General features: G+C 41.2%; 1 protein-coding gene across 1 annotated transcript; it reads left to right on the top strand.

Moving 5' to 3' along the window:
- Positions 1-713: 713 nt before the first annotated feature.
- On the top strand, positions 714-13,969 carry atp5f1b (ATP synthase F1 subunit beta). The gene is made up of 10 exons (XM_043693952.2): positions 714-871; positions 3,306-3,488; positions 3,658-3,832; positions 5,216-5,337; positions 6,099-6,283; positions 11,389-11,547; positions 11,641-11,763; positions 11,883-12,095; positions 13,341-13,542; positions 13,654-13,969. Exons 1-10 carry the CDS (start codon positions 766-768, stop codon positions 13,749-13,751), a joined length of 1,566 nt encoding a protein of 521 aa, XP_043549887.1. The 5' UTR covers positions 714-765; the 3' UTR covers positions 13,752-13,969.
- The last annotated feature ends 298 nt before the right edge of the window (positions 13,970-14,267 follow it).

Raw genomic sequence — 14,267 nt, 5'->3', positions numbered from 1 at the left:
GTTCTCTCCACAGATGCTGCCTGACCTGCTCAGCTTTTCCAGTAATTTCTGTTTTGTAGCCATGTGAACCAGTTAAATTCACCAATGCTCAAAGCTTTTGAAATACTTTAGCTGAAAAAGTGTTGCTGGAAAAGCGCAGTCGGTCAGGCAGCATCCAAGGAACAGGAGAATCGACGTTTCGGGCATAAGCCCTTTGAAATACTTTACCCTTCTAGGCTAATCACAGTTAGATTAAGCATTTTTCAGGACCAAGCATGACCTTAAGTACTTCCGTGATTGTGTAAACATACAGCTCGAAATGGTCTGATTAGGGTGATCATTATTGCACACGAATGGCTTCCATGCAATCTATTTCAGGGACCTTAGTTTCTCATTGACGTCCGAGAAGTGGTGTTTGAAGCCATATTAGAAGGTTAGAAAATTAAGAAAATATACAAAGAGTTGTTGAATTCACTCGACCGTAAGAAGGGTTACACTGCTTTTTGTCATGTTCTGTCCCGCTTGCGCGTGTGCAACTACCACAGCAGAAAACGCGTTTTTAAAAGCAAGTACCAAGAGCAAATGATCGGAACGCAGCCCGTAGCCGTGGGGTATTGTGGGTGCTGTAGTTCAGAATGGGACAGTTTGCTTTGAGATTTCCATTAAATGGACTACATATCCCGCCATACTGTCGCGTCGCTCAGGGACATGCGCACTGGTACCCTCATGTTCTCTATATATAAGGCTGCTGTCAGCGGCTCGTCCTTGTCCAGCTTACTGTTCGCCATGTTGGGAGCTGTTGGATGGTGTAGCCGGGGCGTGGTGCAGGCGCTCCGTCCTGTGGTCAGCCCCATATCGCCGGTAGCGGGTGTACCCGGTGCGCTTTATTCACGTAGGTATCCTGGCATTCGGTATCCCGCATCTACGCTTCCCGCTGGCGCCGAGTTACCGAGCATCCGGGAAGTTTCCTCAATGCACAGTCTCCCCCACCTCCGCCCTGGCTCTTCTCCCCCCCCCCCCCCCCCGCGCCGCCCCCAAGGGTCTCCCCGGCCTGAACCCCCCACCAGATGGAGTTAATGTCTGAGGCAAGGGCGGCAGTGGCAGCAGCAGCTTATCATTCGGCAGCCGGTGTTGACTTTGACCTTTTTCCGTCCTGTGGGCTCAAGCCTGGGGCCTAGCGGCTTAGAGTTACTGCTTTCTCCTCTGTACTTCCTCTCCATTCTTCCGGCGCTTTAGCGGGTGCGCAGGCATTTAATCGCCATTTAGACGTGGGTTGACTTTATATTCTGCAGTTTAAGTCCCGCCTGTTTGCATTTCTTTTCCAACACGGATGCCTTTCAGCTTCACCTCTTTTTCACCTTGAAAACCGATGGTAGCCCAGCACCGCCTTATGGCCAGGTTTCACAGCACTAATGCACATTCCAGCCGCAGGTTAAATATCTGCGGTGTTGTCCCTGCTGCACATGGTAAATTGAATGTTTGATTAAAGTATAGGAACATCCTTTAATCAATAATGGGGGTGATATCCTTTACAAGAAGAATTGAACCTAAAAGTAAGATGTTGGTTGAGACTACATCTTGAACACTGAAGATATGGCCTCATTTAATGAAGAATGTAAGTGCACTGGAGGCAATTCAAAGCTGGTTTACTGAATTGGTAACTGAAATGAGTGAATTGTCATGGGAGGGTTGGCTAGCTCAGTTGACCCTTCAGACTCTCTGCCTTTATTCCTGATGAAGGGCTTTTGCCTGAAATGTCGATTTTGAAGCTCCTTGGATGCTGCCTGAACTGCTGTGCTCTTCCAGCACCACTAATCCAGAATCTGGTTTCCAGCATCTGCAGTCAGTTTTTACCTAGCTCAGCTGACTGGCCAATTTATAAGCTGAAAATGTGTTGCTGGAAAAGCGCAGCAGGTCAGGCAGCATCCAAGGAACAGGAGAATCTACGTTTCGGGCATAAGCCCTTCTTTATGCCTGAAACGTCGATTCTCCTGTTCCTTGGATGCTGCCTGACCTGCGCTTTTCCAGCAACACATTTTCAGCTCTGATCTCCAGCATCTGCGGCCTCACTTTCTCCTGGCCAATTTATAAGTGTGACAGGAGCAGCTAGTGTTCGATTTCTGTTTTAGCTAAAGTTACTGTGAAGCTCCTACCTTCTTAGCCTTGCTCTTTCCTGAGGCATGGTACCTCTCAGTTTAAATTGCCACCAGTCCACTGAAAGTGGCCTTCTAGGACAATGGTGACTTCACATTTACTGAATCTCCAATGTCAGTCAGCAATATCTTTTAATCCGAATTCATGTAGGTTTGATCAAAGTGCATGGAGAAAGAATGCAGTCAAGAAGGAGGGAAAGCAAGACACTGGCTAGTTTCTGTTAATGAAATTATTGGAATCTAGAATTCAAGGATTGATAATACATTGGGTAGTAAATCAACACAGTTCTCAATGTTGGTTTGTACAAATTATGTTGGAATATTGACTGCCCTGGACTTCAAGTCCTCAAGTAGAGCTAAATCCTCATTAGTCAAAACGGGGGAAGTCCTAAATGACCAGAGGGCTACACAGAAGACTGGCAAATTAAAGTGAGATACTATACCTCAGGCAAAGGGCAAGGCTGAGAAGGTGGGAGCTTCATAGTAACTTAATTCCTGATGAAGTGCTTATGCCCAAAACATCAATTCTCCTGCTCAGATACTGCCTGACCTGCTGTTTTTCCAGTGCCATGCATTTTGACTCTGATCTACAGCATCTGTTGTCATCCTTTCCCTAAACCCTTTATTAGCATATTCAGTGAATCTCATCCTAATTCCTAGTGGTTGAATCTTGTTGGACAAAAATTCTGGTCTTTCAAAATCGGAATGAAATTTAATTATTACTGGAGTACTGTGGAAGGTAGTATGTCTAAATTGGAGTTGGGTCCCATTGGTTATAAGGGAATTTTTCTCCTGAATTTGAGATTAAGGCAGGTTAATAGGGCAAAGTGGAGAGAATCTCATAATATACACAATCTCTTCATTCGCTCTTCTGTAGTGAACATTGATAACAGCATTTTAAGTAAAAGTTAAGCCTGTGTCCAAAGTTAATAAATGAGGTAGGTCAGACAGCATTCAAGGAGCAGGAAAGTTGACGTTTTGGGTCAAAATCCTTCAGTTTCCAGCATTTGCAGTCCTTACTGTCTGAGTCACTTAAATTTGTGTCCAAGTTTGTAGGTTCAAAAATCAAGATTTTCCCATATCAATGTGATAGCAACATTTATAGCAAGATAAAAACTGTTATGGTTGGAATAAATGACAAGTATTTCAGACTACTTAAATTTCCTATTGTAGGGCGAAACTATGTTGCTCAAGCAAATCCTTCTGCCAAGGGAGGTGTGGCGAAAGGTCGAATTGTTGCAGTCATTGGTGCAGTTGTGGATGTCCAGTTTGATGAAGGTCTTCCTCCAATCCTGAATGCTCTCGATGTAACAGGTCGTGAGAGTAGGCTTGTGTTGGAAGTTGCCCAGCATCTTGGTAAGAATAGTTTGATTTAACTTATGCATAAGAATTCAATGATGAGATATTAAAGACTTTCGTTCTACTGAAGTATCTGTAGACAAACTACAATCTGAGAAATGGCTAGTACTTAAATTTTTATACTTTTTTCTAGTCATGAGACTAACTGAAACCTAAACCTGTATAGGTGAAAGTACTGTACGCACAATTGCTATGGATGGCACAGAAGGGTTGGTGCGTGGGCAGGAAGTTCTGGACACAGGTGCGCCTATCAGGATTCCAGTTGGACCAGAAACTCTTGGCAGAATCATGAATGTCATTGGTGCGCCCATTGATGAGAGGGGGCCAATCACCACCAAACAGTAAGTGTAATTCTGTTTCTAAATGTATGAAGTTTTTTTGGAAGTGCAATGTAGAACTCTTCAACATAGAAGCTTTCAGTGTGCTTTTTCAGATCTGAGGACCATATGTTGGTTATTTGTTTTCCCATTGCATTTTTACACCAACAGTTAATTAAAAGTATTCTAAAAATAAGTCAATAGAATATCCACTAGTTAATTCCATAACTGAACTTAAATAATACTGATTGTGTTTCCAATTTCTAAATGATGTGCAAGTAGCAATGGAAATGTTAATTATATTAGTCCAAGCTGGTTGACATTGGATCACAGTGTGCAATTTAAAATTGAATGTCAGACATTCTAAACTAGTGTTCCCCAATGTGTTGGTTTTATTAACTAAGTAGCTTAATATTTCATTTGAAGCTGCTCTTGCACTGAAATCTGGTTATAGCTCTGCATATGAGAATAAATGTTCTGTAAATTTCTCGTTCTAGAAGAACCAGTTTGTCACAATGAACCTTTGTCTAAAGTCTTCCTCATGAAAATTGACAAGTTGATCATTAGTACGAAGTTTGTTTATAGAGCAGTTGCTCACAAATCACAATGTATATTTGGATGATGCAGGCAAATAAGAGCAGCTTCTATGAAAGACATAGTTTCTGCAACAGAGGATAACTCCTTTTTGGAAAAAGTCAGGCTTTTAAATCAAAGCTACAGGTTAAACAATATGAATTGTTATAATCAAAATTACTCAGTCCATTGTGCAGTACGACATTCATGTACTTCTGACTTGGTTGTACATTTTTGCTTATGACATTTTTTCCATAACTAATAATCTCTCAGATTGCTTTTACAATGTTTTTTCTAGTGGCTGTGTTCTATTACATTGCATTATTCCCAGTGATTATAATTTGAGGTGAAATCTTGCTCTAACTCCCAGTGCACTGAATTCAGGTTATATTGAAGCCTTCTCCATGGTGCTGTTCACCACTTGTTACTTCACTCAAACCTAAGTTTTCAAACTGTTAAATGATCGGAGACTACAAATGTAGAAAATGAATCTACCTGATTGGAGTGCAATTCTTATGGTGATTCCAATTCTTAACAGGTAAAAATTTTAAGAAACAGAACTTAAACCTCCAACCTATAATACAAATGACACAACTAAATCAATTTGAATGCATTTGTTATCTGATTTCTAATTGTAATACCTCATCAATAGTTATACTTTGAACTGAAATATTGGGATGCATAAGGGTCTGTTCAAGAAACTTGCAACTGAAAAAAAATTAAATTGAATTGCTTAGGCTAATTCAGAATACTTTGGATGAAGCTTTAAGTTGTAATCTGATCCTATTTGATGTGTGTATTGATGTGTATATTTGTGGTTGCACTTGCATCTAGATATTCTGCAATTCATGCTGAAGCTCCTGAATTTGTGGAGATGAGTGTTGAGCAAGAGATCCTGGTGACTGGCATCAAAGTTGTAGATCTGTTGGCTCCTTATGCCAAGGGTGGCAAAATTGGTAAGTGATTGAAGATTAAATTGACTCTACTTGTATTATATATTTGTTTTATAGAAATCTTTTGATTTTTATCTTCAATACAATTTCAGACTGCTTTTTTTTTTACATAAAAATCAAATGCAAAGTGTTGATTACTGATTTCTGATGAAAGTTTATTAGAAACTATTTGGCCAGCCTGAATTGAAGCTGTAGTTTGTGAAATTGTGCAACTTTGCCATGTATGTGGTAAGTGTAGTTAAGGGTATTAATCTGCAGTGTACACTTGCAAACTGCTAACCACGTTACAATTATTTCATTCAAAGTTTAAAAATCAGCACCTCCAACCAAGGCAGATTATTTGGGACTTGACCCAGTCAGGTCAATAGCACAAGAAAAGGCCCTGTGGCCATTGTTTCAGCTGATGCAAATTCAACCACAAATATTCTAATCTCTCTTTCTAAAACTTGGCTCACAGCCTTGTGTGCCTTGCCATAGCCAGTGTGTATCTAAATACTGAAATGTTAGAGGGTTTCTGCCTGTACCACCTTTTTAACAGACAGAGTTCCAGGTTCCACCTGGGTGGGGGAAAAAACTGCATTCTCAACCTTCTGTTTCTTTTTAAATTTGTGCTCTGAGCCTTTGATCTGTCAACCAAAAGGAAAAGATACTTCCTGTCTGTCCTACCCTCATTTTAGACATCTCATTCATGTTATCCTTCAGTCTGTGTTGTGAGGGAAACAGTTGAGACAAAATGGACTAAAGTTTACAATTAATCTCTTCAGGTCTGTTTGGTGGTGCTGGTGTTGGTAAGACCGTACTTATCATGGAACTTATTAACAATGTTGCCAAGGCCCATGGTGGCTACTCTGTATTTGCTGGAGTAGGTGAGCGCACCCGTGAAGGTAATGATTTGTACCATGAAATGATTGAATCTGGTGTCATCAATCTGAAAGATGCAACCTCTAAGGTAAGTGTTAAATAGTATAACTAACACAAATGCAAATTTACATCTTCTGGGCTTGCTATGGAGTTCAGGCTTCCAATCATAAGCTGTCATTCAGACGTTAGCAGTTGGTTCTGATGATAAGCAATTTGAGCAGGTAATAAAGCAGTGAGGATTTGAGCTTTGAATGAATTGTTCTAGTATGATTTGAGATTTAATTGTAGTAAGGGGAATAGAATCCTTATAGCACAGAAACAGACCCTATGATTCACCTTGTCCATGCTGACCAGATATCCTAATCTAGTCCCATTTGCCAGTGCATGGCTCATATCCCTCTAACCTTTCCTATTCATATATCCATTCAGATGCCTTTTAAAGTTAATTGTACCAGCTTCCACCACTTCGTCAGGCAGCTCATTCCATACACGCGCCACCAGTGTGAAAGTTTTCCCATAGGTCCCTTTTATCTTGCCCCTCCCTTCCTAAACATGTGCCATCTAGTTCTGGACTCTTCTTTTTCTCTCCCCTTCTACCCCAGGGAAAATACCTCTGGATAGGATAAATAGACAAGGTATTGCTGAAAAATGTGGAGGAATTGCACAAGTCAGTTTATTTTAAAGACATAGCAGACATAATGGCCTGAATGGATGATTGCTTATAGCTTGTATCAAATGTGGAATTGACTACTTTGTGGAACTAAAAACTAAAAGAAATAGCTGGAAAAACTCAGCAAGTCTGGCAGCAGCTGTGAAGAGAAATCAGTTGATGCTTCAGGTCAAGTGACATTCCTCAGCTGTTCTGAGGAATGGTTGGACCTGAAAGGTTAACTGATTTCTCTCCAGATGCTGCCAGACCTGAGCCTTTCCAGCGGTTGTGGGATGATTTGAGTTGAAGAGCCAAAATAGACAATAGGTGCAGGAGTAGGCCATTCTGCCCTTCGAGCCTGCACCACCATTCGGTATGATCATGGCTGATCATCCTTAATCAGTATCCTGTTCCTGTTAACTCCATAACCCTTGATTCCACAATCCTTGAGAGCTCTATCCAACTCTTAAATGAATCCAGAGACTGGGCCTCCACTGCCCTCTGGGGCAGAGCATTCCACATAGCCGCCACTCTCTGGGTGAAGTTTCTCCTCATCTGTCCTAAATGGTCTACCCTGTATTTTTAAGCTGTGTCCTCTGGTTTGGCACTCTCACATCAGCGGAAACATGTTTCCTGCCTCCAGTGTCCAATCCTTTAATAATCTTATGTCTCAATCAGATCCCCTCTGTCCTCTAAACTCAAAGGTATACAAGCCCAGTTGCTCCAGTCTTTTAGCCTAAAGTAGTCCCACCATTCCAGGAATTGACCTCATGAACCTACACTGCACTCCCTCGATAGCCAGAATGTCTTTCTTCAAATTTGGAGACCAGAACTGCGCACAATACTCCAGGTGTGGTCTCACCAGGGCCCTTTACAGCTACAGAAGCACCTCTTTGCTTCTATACTCATACCTCTTGTTATGAAGGCCAGCATGCTATTAGCCTTCTTCACTACCTGCTGTACCTGCATGCTTACCTTCATTGACTGGTGTACAAGAACACTCAGATCTTTGTACTACCCCTTTACCTAAATTGATTCCATTTAGGTAGTAATCTGCCTTCCTGTTCTTGCCACCAAAGTGGATAACCATACATTTATCCACATTAAACTGCATCTGCCATGCATCTGACCACTCCCCTAACCTGTCCGGGTCACCCTGTAATCTCCTAACATCCTCCTCACATTTCACCTTGCTACCCAGCATGGTTTCATCAGCAAATTTGCTAATGTTATTACTAATACCATCTTCTATATCATTAATATGTATTGTAAAAAGCTGCAGTCCCAGCACTAATCCCTGTGGTACCCCACTGGTCACTGCCTGCCATTCTGAGATGGAGCCGTTTATCATACTTTGTTTCCTGTCAGCAAACCAACTTTCAATCCAAGTTAGTACTTTGCCCCCAAAACCATGTGCCCTAATTTTGCTCACTAACCTCCTATGTGGGACTTTATCAAAAGCTTTCTGAAAGTCCAGGTACACTACATCTACTGGATCTCCCTTGTTCATCTTCAGAGGTACATCCTCAAAATTCCAGAAAATTAGTCAAGCATGATTTCCCCTTCATAAATCCATGCTAACCCTGACCTGTCCTGTTACCACTATCCAGATGTGTCGTAATTTCATCCTTTATAATAGACTCTATAATTTTCCCATCACTGAGGTCAGACTAACTGGTCTATAATTTCCTGCTTTTCTCCCACCTTTCTTAAAAGTGGTGCAACATTAGCCACCCTCCAATCCGCAGGAACTGATCCTGAATCTATCGAACTTTAGAAAATCACCAATGCATCCACGATTTTTCAAGCCGCCACCTTCAGTACCCTGGGATGTAGACCATCAGGCCCTGGAGACTTATCAACCTTCAGACCTCAGTCTCTCCAATACCAATTCCTGGCAAATATAAATTCCCTTCAGATCAGGTCCTTCAGCCACTGTTACCTCGGGGAGATTGCTTGTGTCTTCCCCAGTGAACACAGATCTGAAATACCAATTCAATTCTTCTGCTATTTCGTTGTTCCCGGTAATATATTCCTGTTTCAGCCTTCAAGGGCCCAATTTTAGTCTTAACCACTTTTTGCCTTTCACATACCTAAAGTTTTTACTATTCTTCTTTATATTTTTGGCCAGTTTATCTTTTTTTTTCCCTGCATATTTTCTTAGTAATCCTCTGTTCTTTAAAAGCTTCCCAGTCCTCTGTTTTCCCACTTACCTTTACTATGTTATACTTTTTCTCTTTTAACTTTGTTTCTGAACTTCCCTCATTAGCTACAGCGACTATGCCTCCTCCCAGGATCTTTCTTTCTTTTTTTGGAATGAACTAATCCTGCATCTTCTGCATTATACACAGAAATATCTGCCATTGTTTCTCCACTGTCATCTTTGGTAAGGTATTGCACTTTAAACTTTGGCCAGCTCCTCCCTCATAGCTCCATAGTTCCCTTTATTCAATAGAAATATTGTCACTCCTGATTGTACCCTCCCTTTCAAATTATAGATTGAAGCTTATTGTATTATGGTCACTACTTCTCAATAGCTTCTTCACTTCGAGATCCCTGATCAATTCTGGTTCATTGCACAATACCAGATCCAGAATTGCCTTCTCCCTGGTAGGCATCAGCACCAGCTGTTCTAAGAATCCATCTCAGAAGCACTCCACAAAGTCTTTCTTGAGGTCCAACACCATCCTGAATCTCCCAGTCTACCTGCGTGTTGAAATCCCCCATCACAACTGTAGTAACATCTTTGTGGCAGGCCAATTTCAGCTCCTGATTCAACTTACATCCGACATCCAGACTACTGTTTGGGGGCCTGTAGATAACTCCCAAGAGGGTCTTTTTATCCTTAGAATTTCTCAGCTCTATCCGTACTGACTCTACATCTCCTGATTCTAGGTCCCCCCCTGTGCAAGGGACTGAATATCATCCCTTACCAACGTGGCCACCCCACCCCCTCTGCCCATCAGTCTGTCCTTAACGATAGCATCTGTAGCCTTGAATATTCATTTCCAAGGCCCTGTCCACTTGAAGCCACATCTGTTATCCCCACAATATTGTATCTGCCAACTTTCAAAAGGGCCTCAAGCTCATTCATCTTATATGAATGCATGAAGCATTAGAAATATAGTATTTTTAATTTGTTACTGGCCTCACCCTTCCCATCTACTCTTATTTCACTCAACCTTACAGCATGATCCTTTTTTGCGTTTTCTGCTTCATTGATAGTTCTGTCTTGACTTCCCTTGTTCTAACTTTCCCTTCAATTTCCTCCTTAAACATTCAGTTTGTCCCCTCCCCTAGTTTAAACGTAGCTGTTGCAGTAGCAAACCTGCCTGCCAGAATGCTGGTCCCTAACCTATAAAGGTGCAAACCATCTCTTGTATAACTTATGCTTACCACAAAACATACCCCAGTGATCCAAGAATTTAAATCCTTGCTTCCTGCACCAGTTCCCCAGCCACATGTTCAAGTCCACTATCTCCCTGTTTCTGGCCTCACCAGCCTGAGGAACTCGAAGCAAACAGGAGATAACCACCCTGGATGTCCTGCTTTTCAGCTGCCTTCCTAGTTCTCTGAAGTCCCGCTGTCGTATGTTCCTCCTCTTCTTCCCGACATCATTTGTGCTGACATGTACCACCACCTCTGGCTCTTCACCTTCATCCTTGAGGGTTTCCTGCACTCTGTGCTGTCTTTAACCCTGGTCAGTTCCTCTACTATGGAGTCTCCTTTACCATGTCTCTGTGATGTCTGACTCTTCCACTCTGCCTCCACACCAACCTTTGATTGACAGACCTGGCCGCCTCGTGGACTGGCAGTGTCATCTGTCTCTACTGTTTCCAAAAGATTAAACTTGTTCCTGACAGGTACTTCCCCTGGAGTCTCTTGCACCTACCTCCTCTCTGTCTTCCTCATCGTCTGCTCTCTTCTGGTGTGGTCGGTGTAATAGCCTCGCTGAAGGTCTTGTCAGAAAGATCTCGTTCTCTCGGATGAGTCTAAGGTCCTCCAGTTCTTTCAATGTTGCAATATGCTCTCAGTAGCTGAACATGCACACACTTCCCACACTTATACAAGCCAGACACACCAGAGTCGTTGACCTCCCACATCAAGCACATCGCACACTGAACCAGCTTGGCAGTCACGTCTTCACCCTCTTCAACTGTGATGTAATCACTTCACTCCACCTCCTTGTCAAAGACTCCTGAGCTAAAGCCTCACTCTTCAATCCACAGGAACTTCCTTGGGCCCTCTTTTTGGGGCAAGACTGTGGACTTTTAATTTAGGTTGGAGGAGGGTGGGAGGGAGGCCCTACTTTGTAGGACCTGGGGTCTAGAACACCCACTCAAATAACAATTGTTCTTAAATAACAATCACTTACCAACTTATCGAGAATCTAGTTGAGTAGAAGAAAGGAATGAGCACCAGACAGTTTAAGTATTGAATATGGAAGTTTTAAAGTCGCTCCGTTTTGTGGCTGAACCTTTTAACTGCTTGCTGTGGATGTGGGTAATTCTGTGCTCTGACTTGATTTCAAAATCTTCCCTTAGGTAGCATTGGTGTATGGTCAGATGAATGAACCACCTGGTGCCCGTGCTAGAGTGGCACTGACTGGATTAACTGTTGCTGAATATTTCCGTGATCAAGAAGGCCAAGATGTACTGCTTTTCATTGACAACATTTTTAGGTTCACACAGGCTGGTTCAGAGGTAAATGTTGAGGCATGCTTAAGTAGAGTACCAACTTTGTGAAACTTGTAATATTTCAGGTGTGCATTATTTTTCAATTTCTCCCTTTTTTAGGTATCTGCTTTGCTTGGACGTATTCCTTCTGCGGTCGGTTATCAACCAACTCTGGCTACTGACATGGGTACAATGCAAGAGCGAATCACCACTACCAAAAAAGGATCCATTACATCTGTGCAAGTAAGTGGCTATCAACTGAATTGCCCAATTTTAGTAAAACTGGTTCTCTGAATCTGAAAGCAGTAAGTGTGTTTTGTGCAGTTTGTGTTGTGCTAAGAAGTTGTGTGTTTGTTTTTCAGGCTATTTATGTGCCAGCTGATGATTTAACTGACCCTGCACCTGCTACAACCTTTGCCCATTTGGATGCTACAACTGTATTGTCACGTGCAATTGCTGAATTGGGTATATATCCAGCAGTGGATCCACTAGATTCTACTTCCCGTATAATGGACCCCAACATTGTAGGGCAAGAACACTATGAAGTGGCCCGTGGTGTACAGAAGATCTTGCAGGTTTGATTTTTCTTTTGAAGAATAAAGATTTAAGTTTCACTGGTATGATGTTGCTATAGATAATCAAAACTTTAAGATCTCTCACTTGAAAAGTGAATCTCAAATGTATTATGTAGTCAGTTTTAATTGGTTGGAATTTTAAAACCCAAAGCATTTACAAAATCTAAATTACAACAGGTTTTGAAGTAGCAATAGAGACAACTTCCATGTTTTTGAAGTGTAAAGGCAGAACTGATTCAGTTTTATAGGTTTCTTGCATTGAGCCAGGGTAACTGTTTCAATACTGCTTACAGATTTCTTTTGACTATATAAAATCTAGGCCACAGACGGTTAGCTTTGGGGTTTTTCAGTGTCATAGAACATAGCTGAGATATTGCTTTCCTTGGCCCTCTAGTTCCATTTGCAGTTTATTTTTTTTAATAATCACCTGAAGTGCAGCTAACATCTGACCTAAAACCTATCTTTCTCCTTTGTATCCAACTAATACACTTTCTATACAGTAGCTTAAAGTCTATTTTGCTCAGAGGTGGTGATATTTTATCACCATGCTAGGTATTTAAAGTGTCAAATGCAACTCCATATGTGGGTGTATCCATACAAAGGATACCAGTTTGACTGGGATAATGCATCCATCTTAGGACAGGTTAAACAGACATGTTGGAATTCCTGGAGGCCTGGCATTCAAACCAGAGCTCCACTAACAGATCTGGACCCCATTTACCAACCTCTGAAACAGAACTGGAAATGGTATCACCTACCACAACAAAGACCATAGCAAACAGATCACTGTTACTGTGGTGACAATGTCTGTCTGAGAACAAATCCAGCACCTCAGCAAGCAGGCAACCTGAGCTACAAACCTTATCAAATCTCAGTAGCTTTTATATAACTTTAATCATGCTAGAGTATTTTTTTGCTGTGGTGTGGATAGTCACCTGGTAAGTTGTGCCATTAGCTTTTCATTTGAATTATTTGGTGTTCTCCAGTTGAACACTGCATCATCTAACATGTCTCATGGTATCTTTTTTGTTAAAAATAAAAACAAACTATAAATGCCTCCATCCTAAGTTTGTGCTAAATCTTCAGTCAACCTCTGTCATAAACATCAGTATTTTGGAACTAAAGAGTCTTTAACTACTGTAATTTTTGATAACTCAACCTGACTAGGTTTTTTAGTTAAAAACACTTAAATTTTGTCCAAGTATGCTTTTATTTGAGTTCTCCTTTTGATTTTTTCCCAATTAGGATTACAAGTCTTTGCAAGATATCATTGCCATTCTGGGTATGGATGAACTGTCAGAAGAAGACAGACTGACTGTGGCTCGTGCTCGTAAGATCCAGCGATTCCTATCCCAGCCTTTCCAAGTTGCTGAGGTATTCACTGGTCATCTTGGAAAGTTGGTGCCTCTCAAAGAGACAATCAAAGGTTTTCAAATGATCCTTCAAGGCAAGTGATTTATTTGTAACTCCTCCCTGTGTAATGTTTGTGCTGCCATATTTTCATAATTGAAGATCATACAAAATCTGCTTTTCTCATTGATTCTCTTTTTTTGTACAGGTGAATATGACCACTTGCCTGAACAGTCCTTCTACATGGTTGGTCCTATTGAAGAAGCAGTTGCTAAGGCCCAGAAGCTGGCTGAAGAGCACTCTTAACATTCTAACAGATGGCTGGTTGTATTGTAGCTTGTATGCATTATCTTCAGATCTTTTGTCATCTTGACAAAGATAAAAATGTTATTTAATGTTTCTACTTAAGATGGGAAAATAAATTTGAACATCAAATACCAACCTGTCCTGAGAAAGTGGACATTGTGAAATCTCAAATTTGTAACTGCACCACATAATGCAATAAATTTGACAAAATAACAGGTGTTAATTCCACAGTTTTATTTTAACAACATGGATTTATGGTTTCAGTGGCCTGAACAGTGGGGTCTGTTTGTAATTTGAGCTTTTAAAACTAAAATTCAGTGATTTTTGAGGTTTTAAAACAATCCAATGAATCATCTAGGATTATAAATAACTTCTTTGAAGTTCAGTAAGGAATTCAGAGCTTGAGGCCTAGGCTACTGCATGCATTATTAAAGCAAATTAAAATTTAAAGCCAAACGTGACTTAGCTGTCAAAGGATGAGGCTGTAAATTGAAAACTATTTATTTGTAAATCACC

The sequence above is a fragment of the Chiloscyllium plagiosum genome, unplaced genomic scaffold, assembly GCF_037043375.1.
Source record: "Chiloscyllium plagiosum isolate Xiang-an unplaced genomic scaffold, Cpla_swu_hap1 HiC_scaffold_7, whole genome shotgun sequence".
NCBI classification, from domain to species: domain Eukaryota; kingdom Metazoa; phylum Chordata; class Chondrichthyes; order Orectolobiformes; family Hemiscylliidae; genus Chiloscyllium; species Chiloscyllium plagiosum.
The sequence above is the reverse complement of the archived record's forward strand: the minus strand, read 5'-3'. Positions and strand labels throughout refer to the sequence as shown.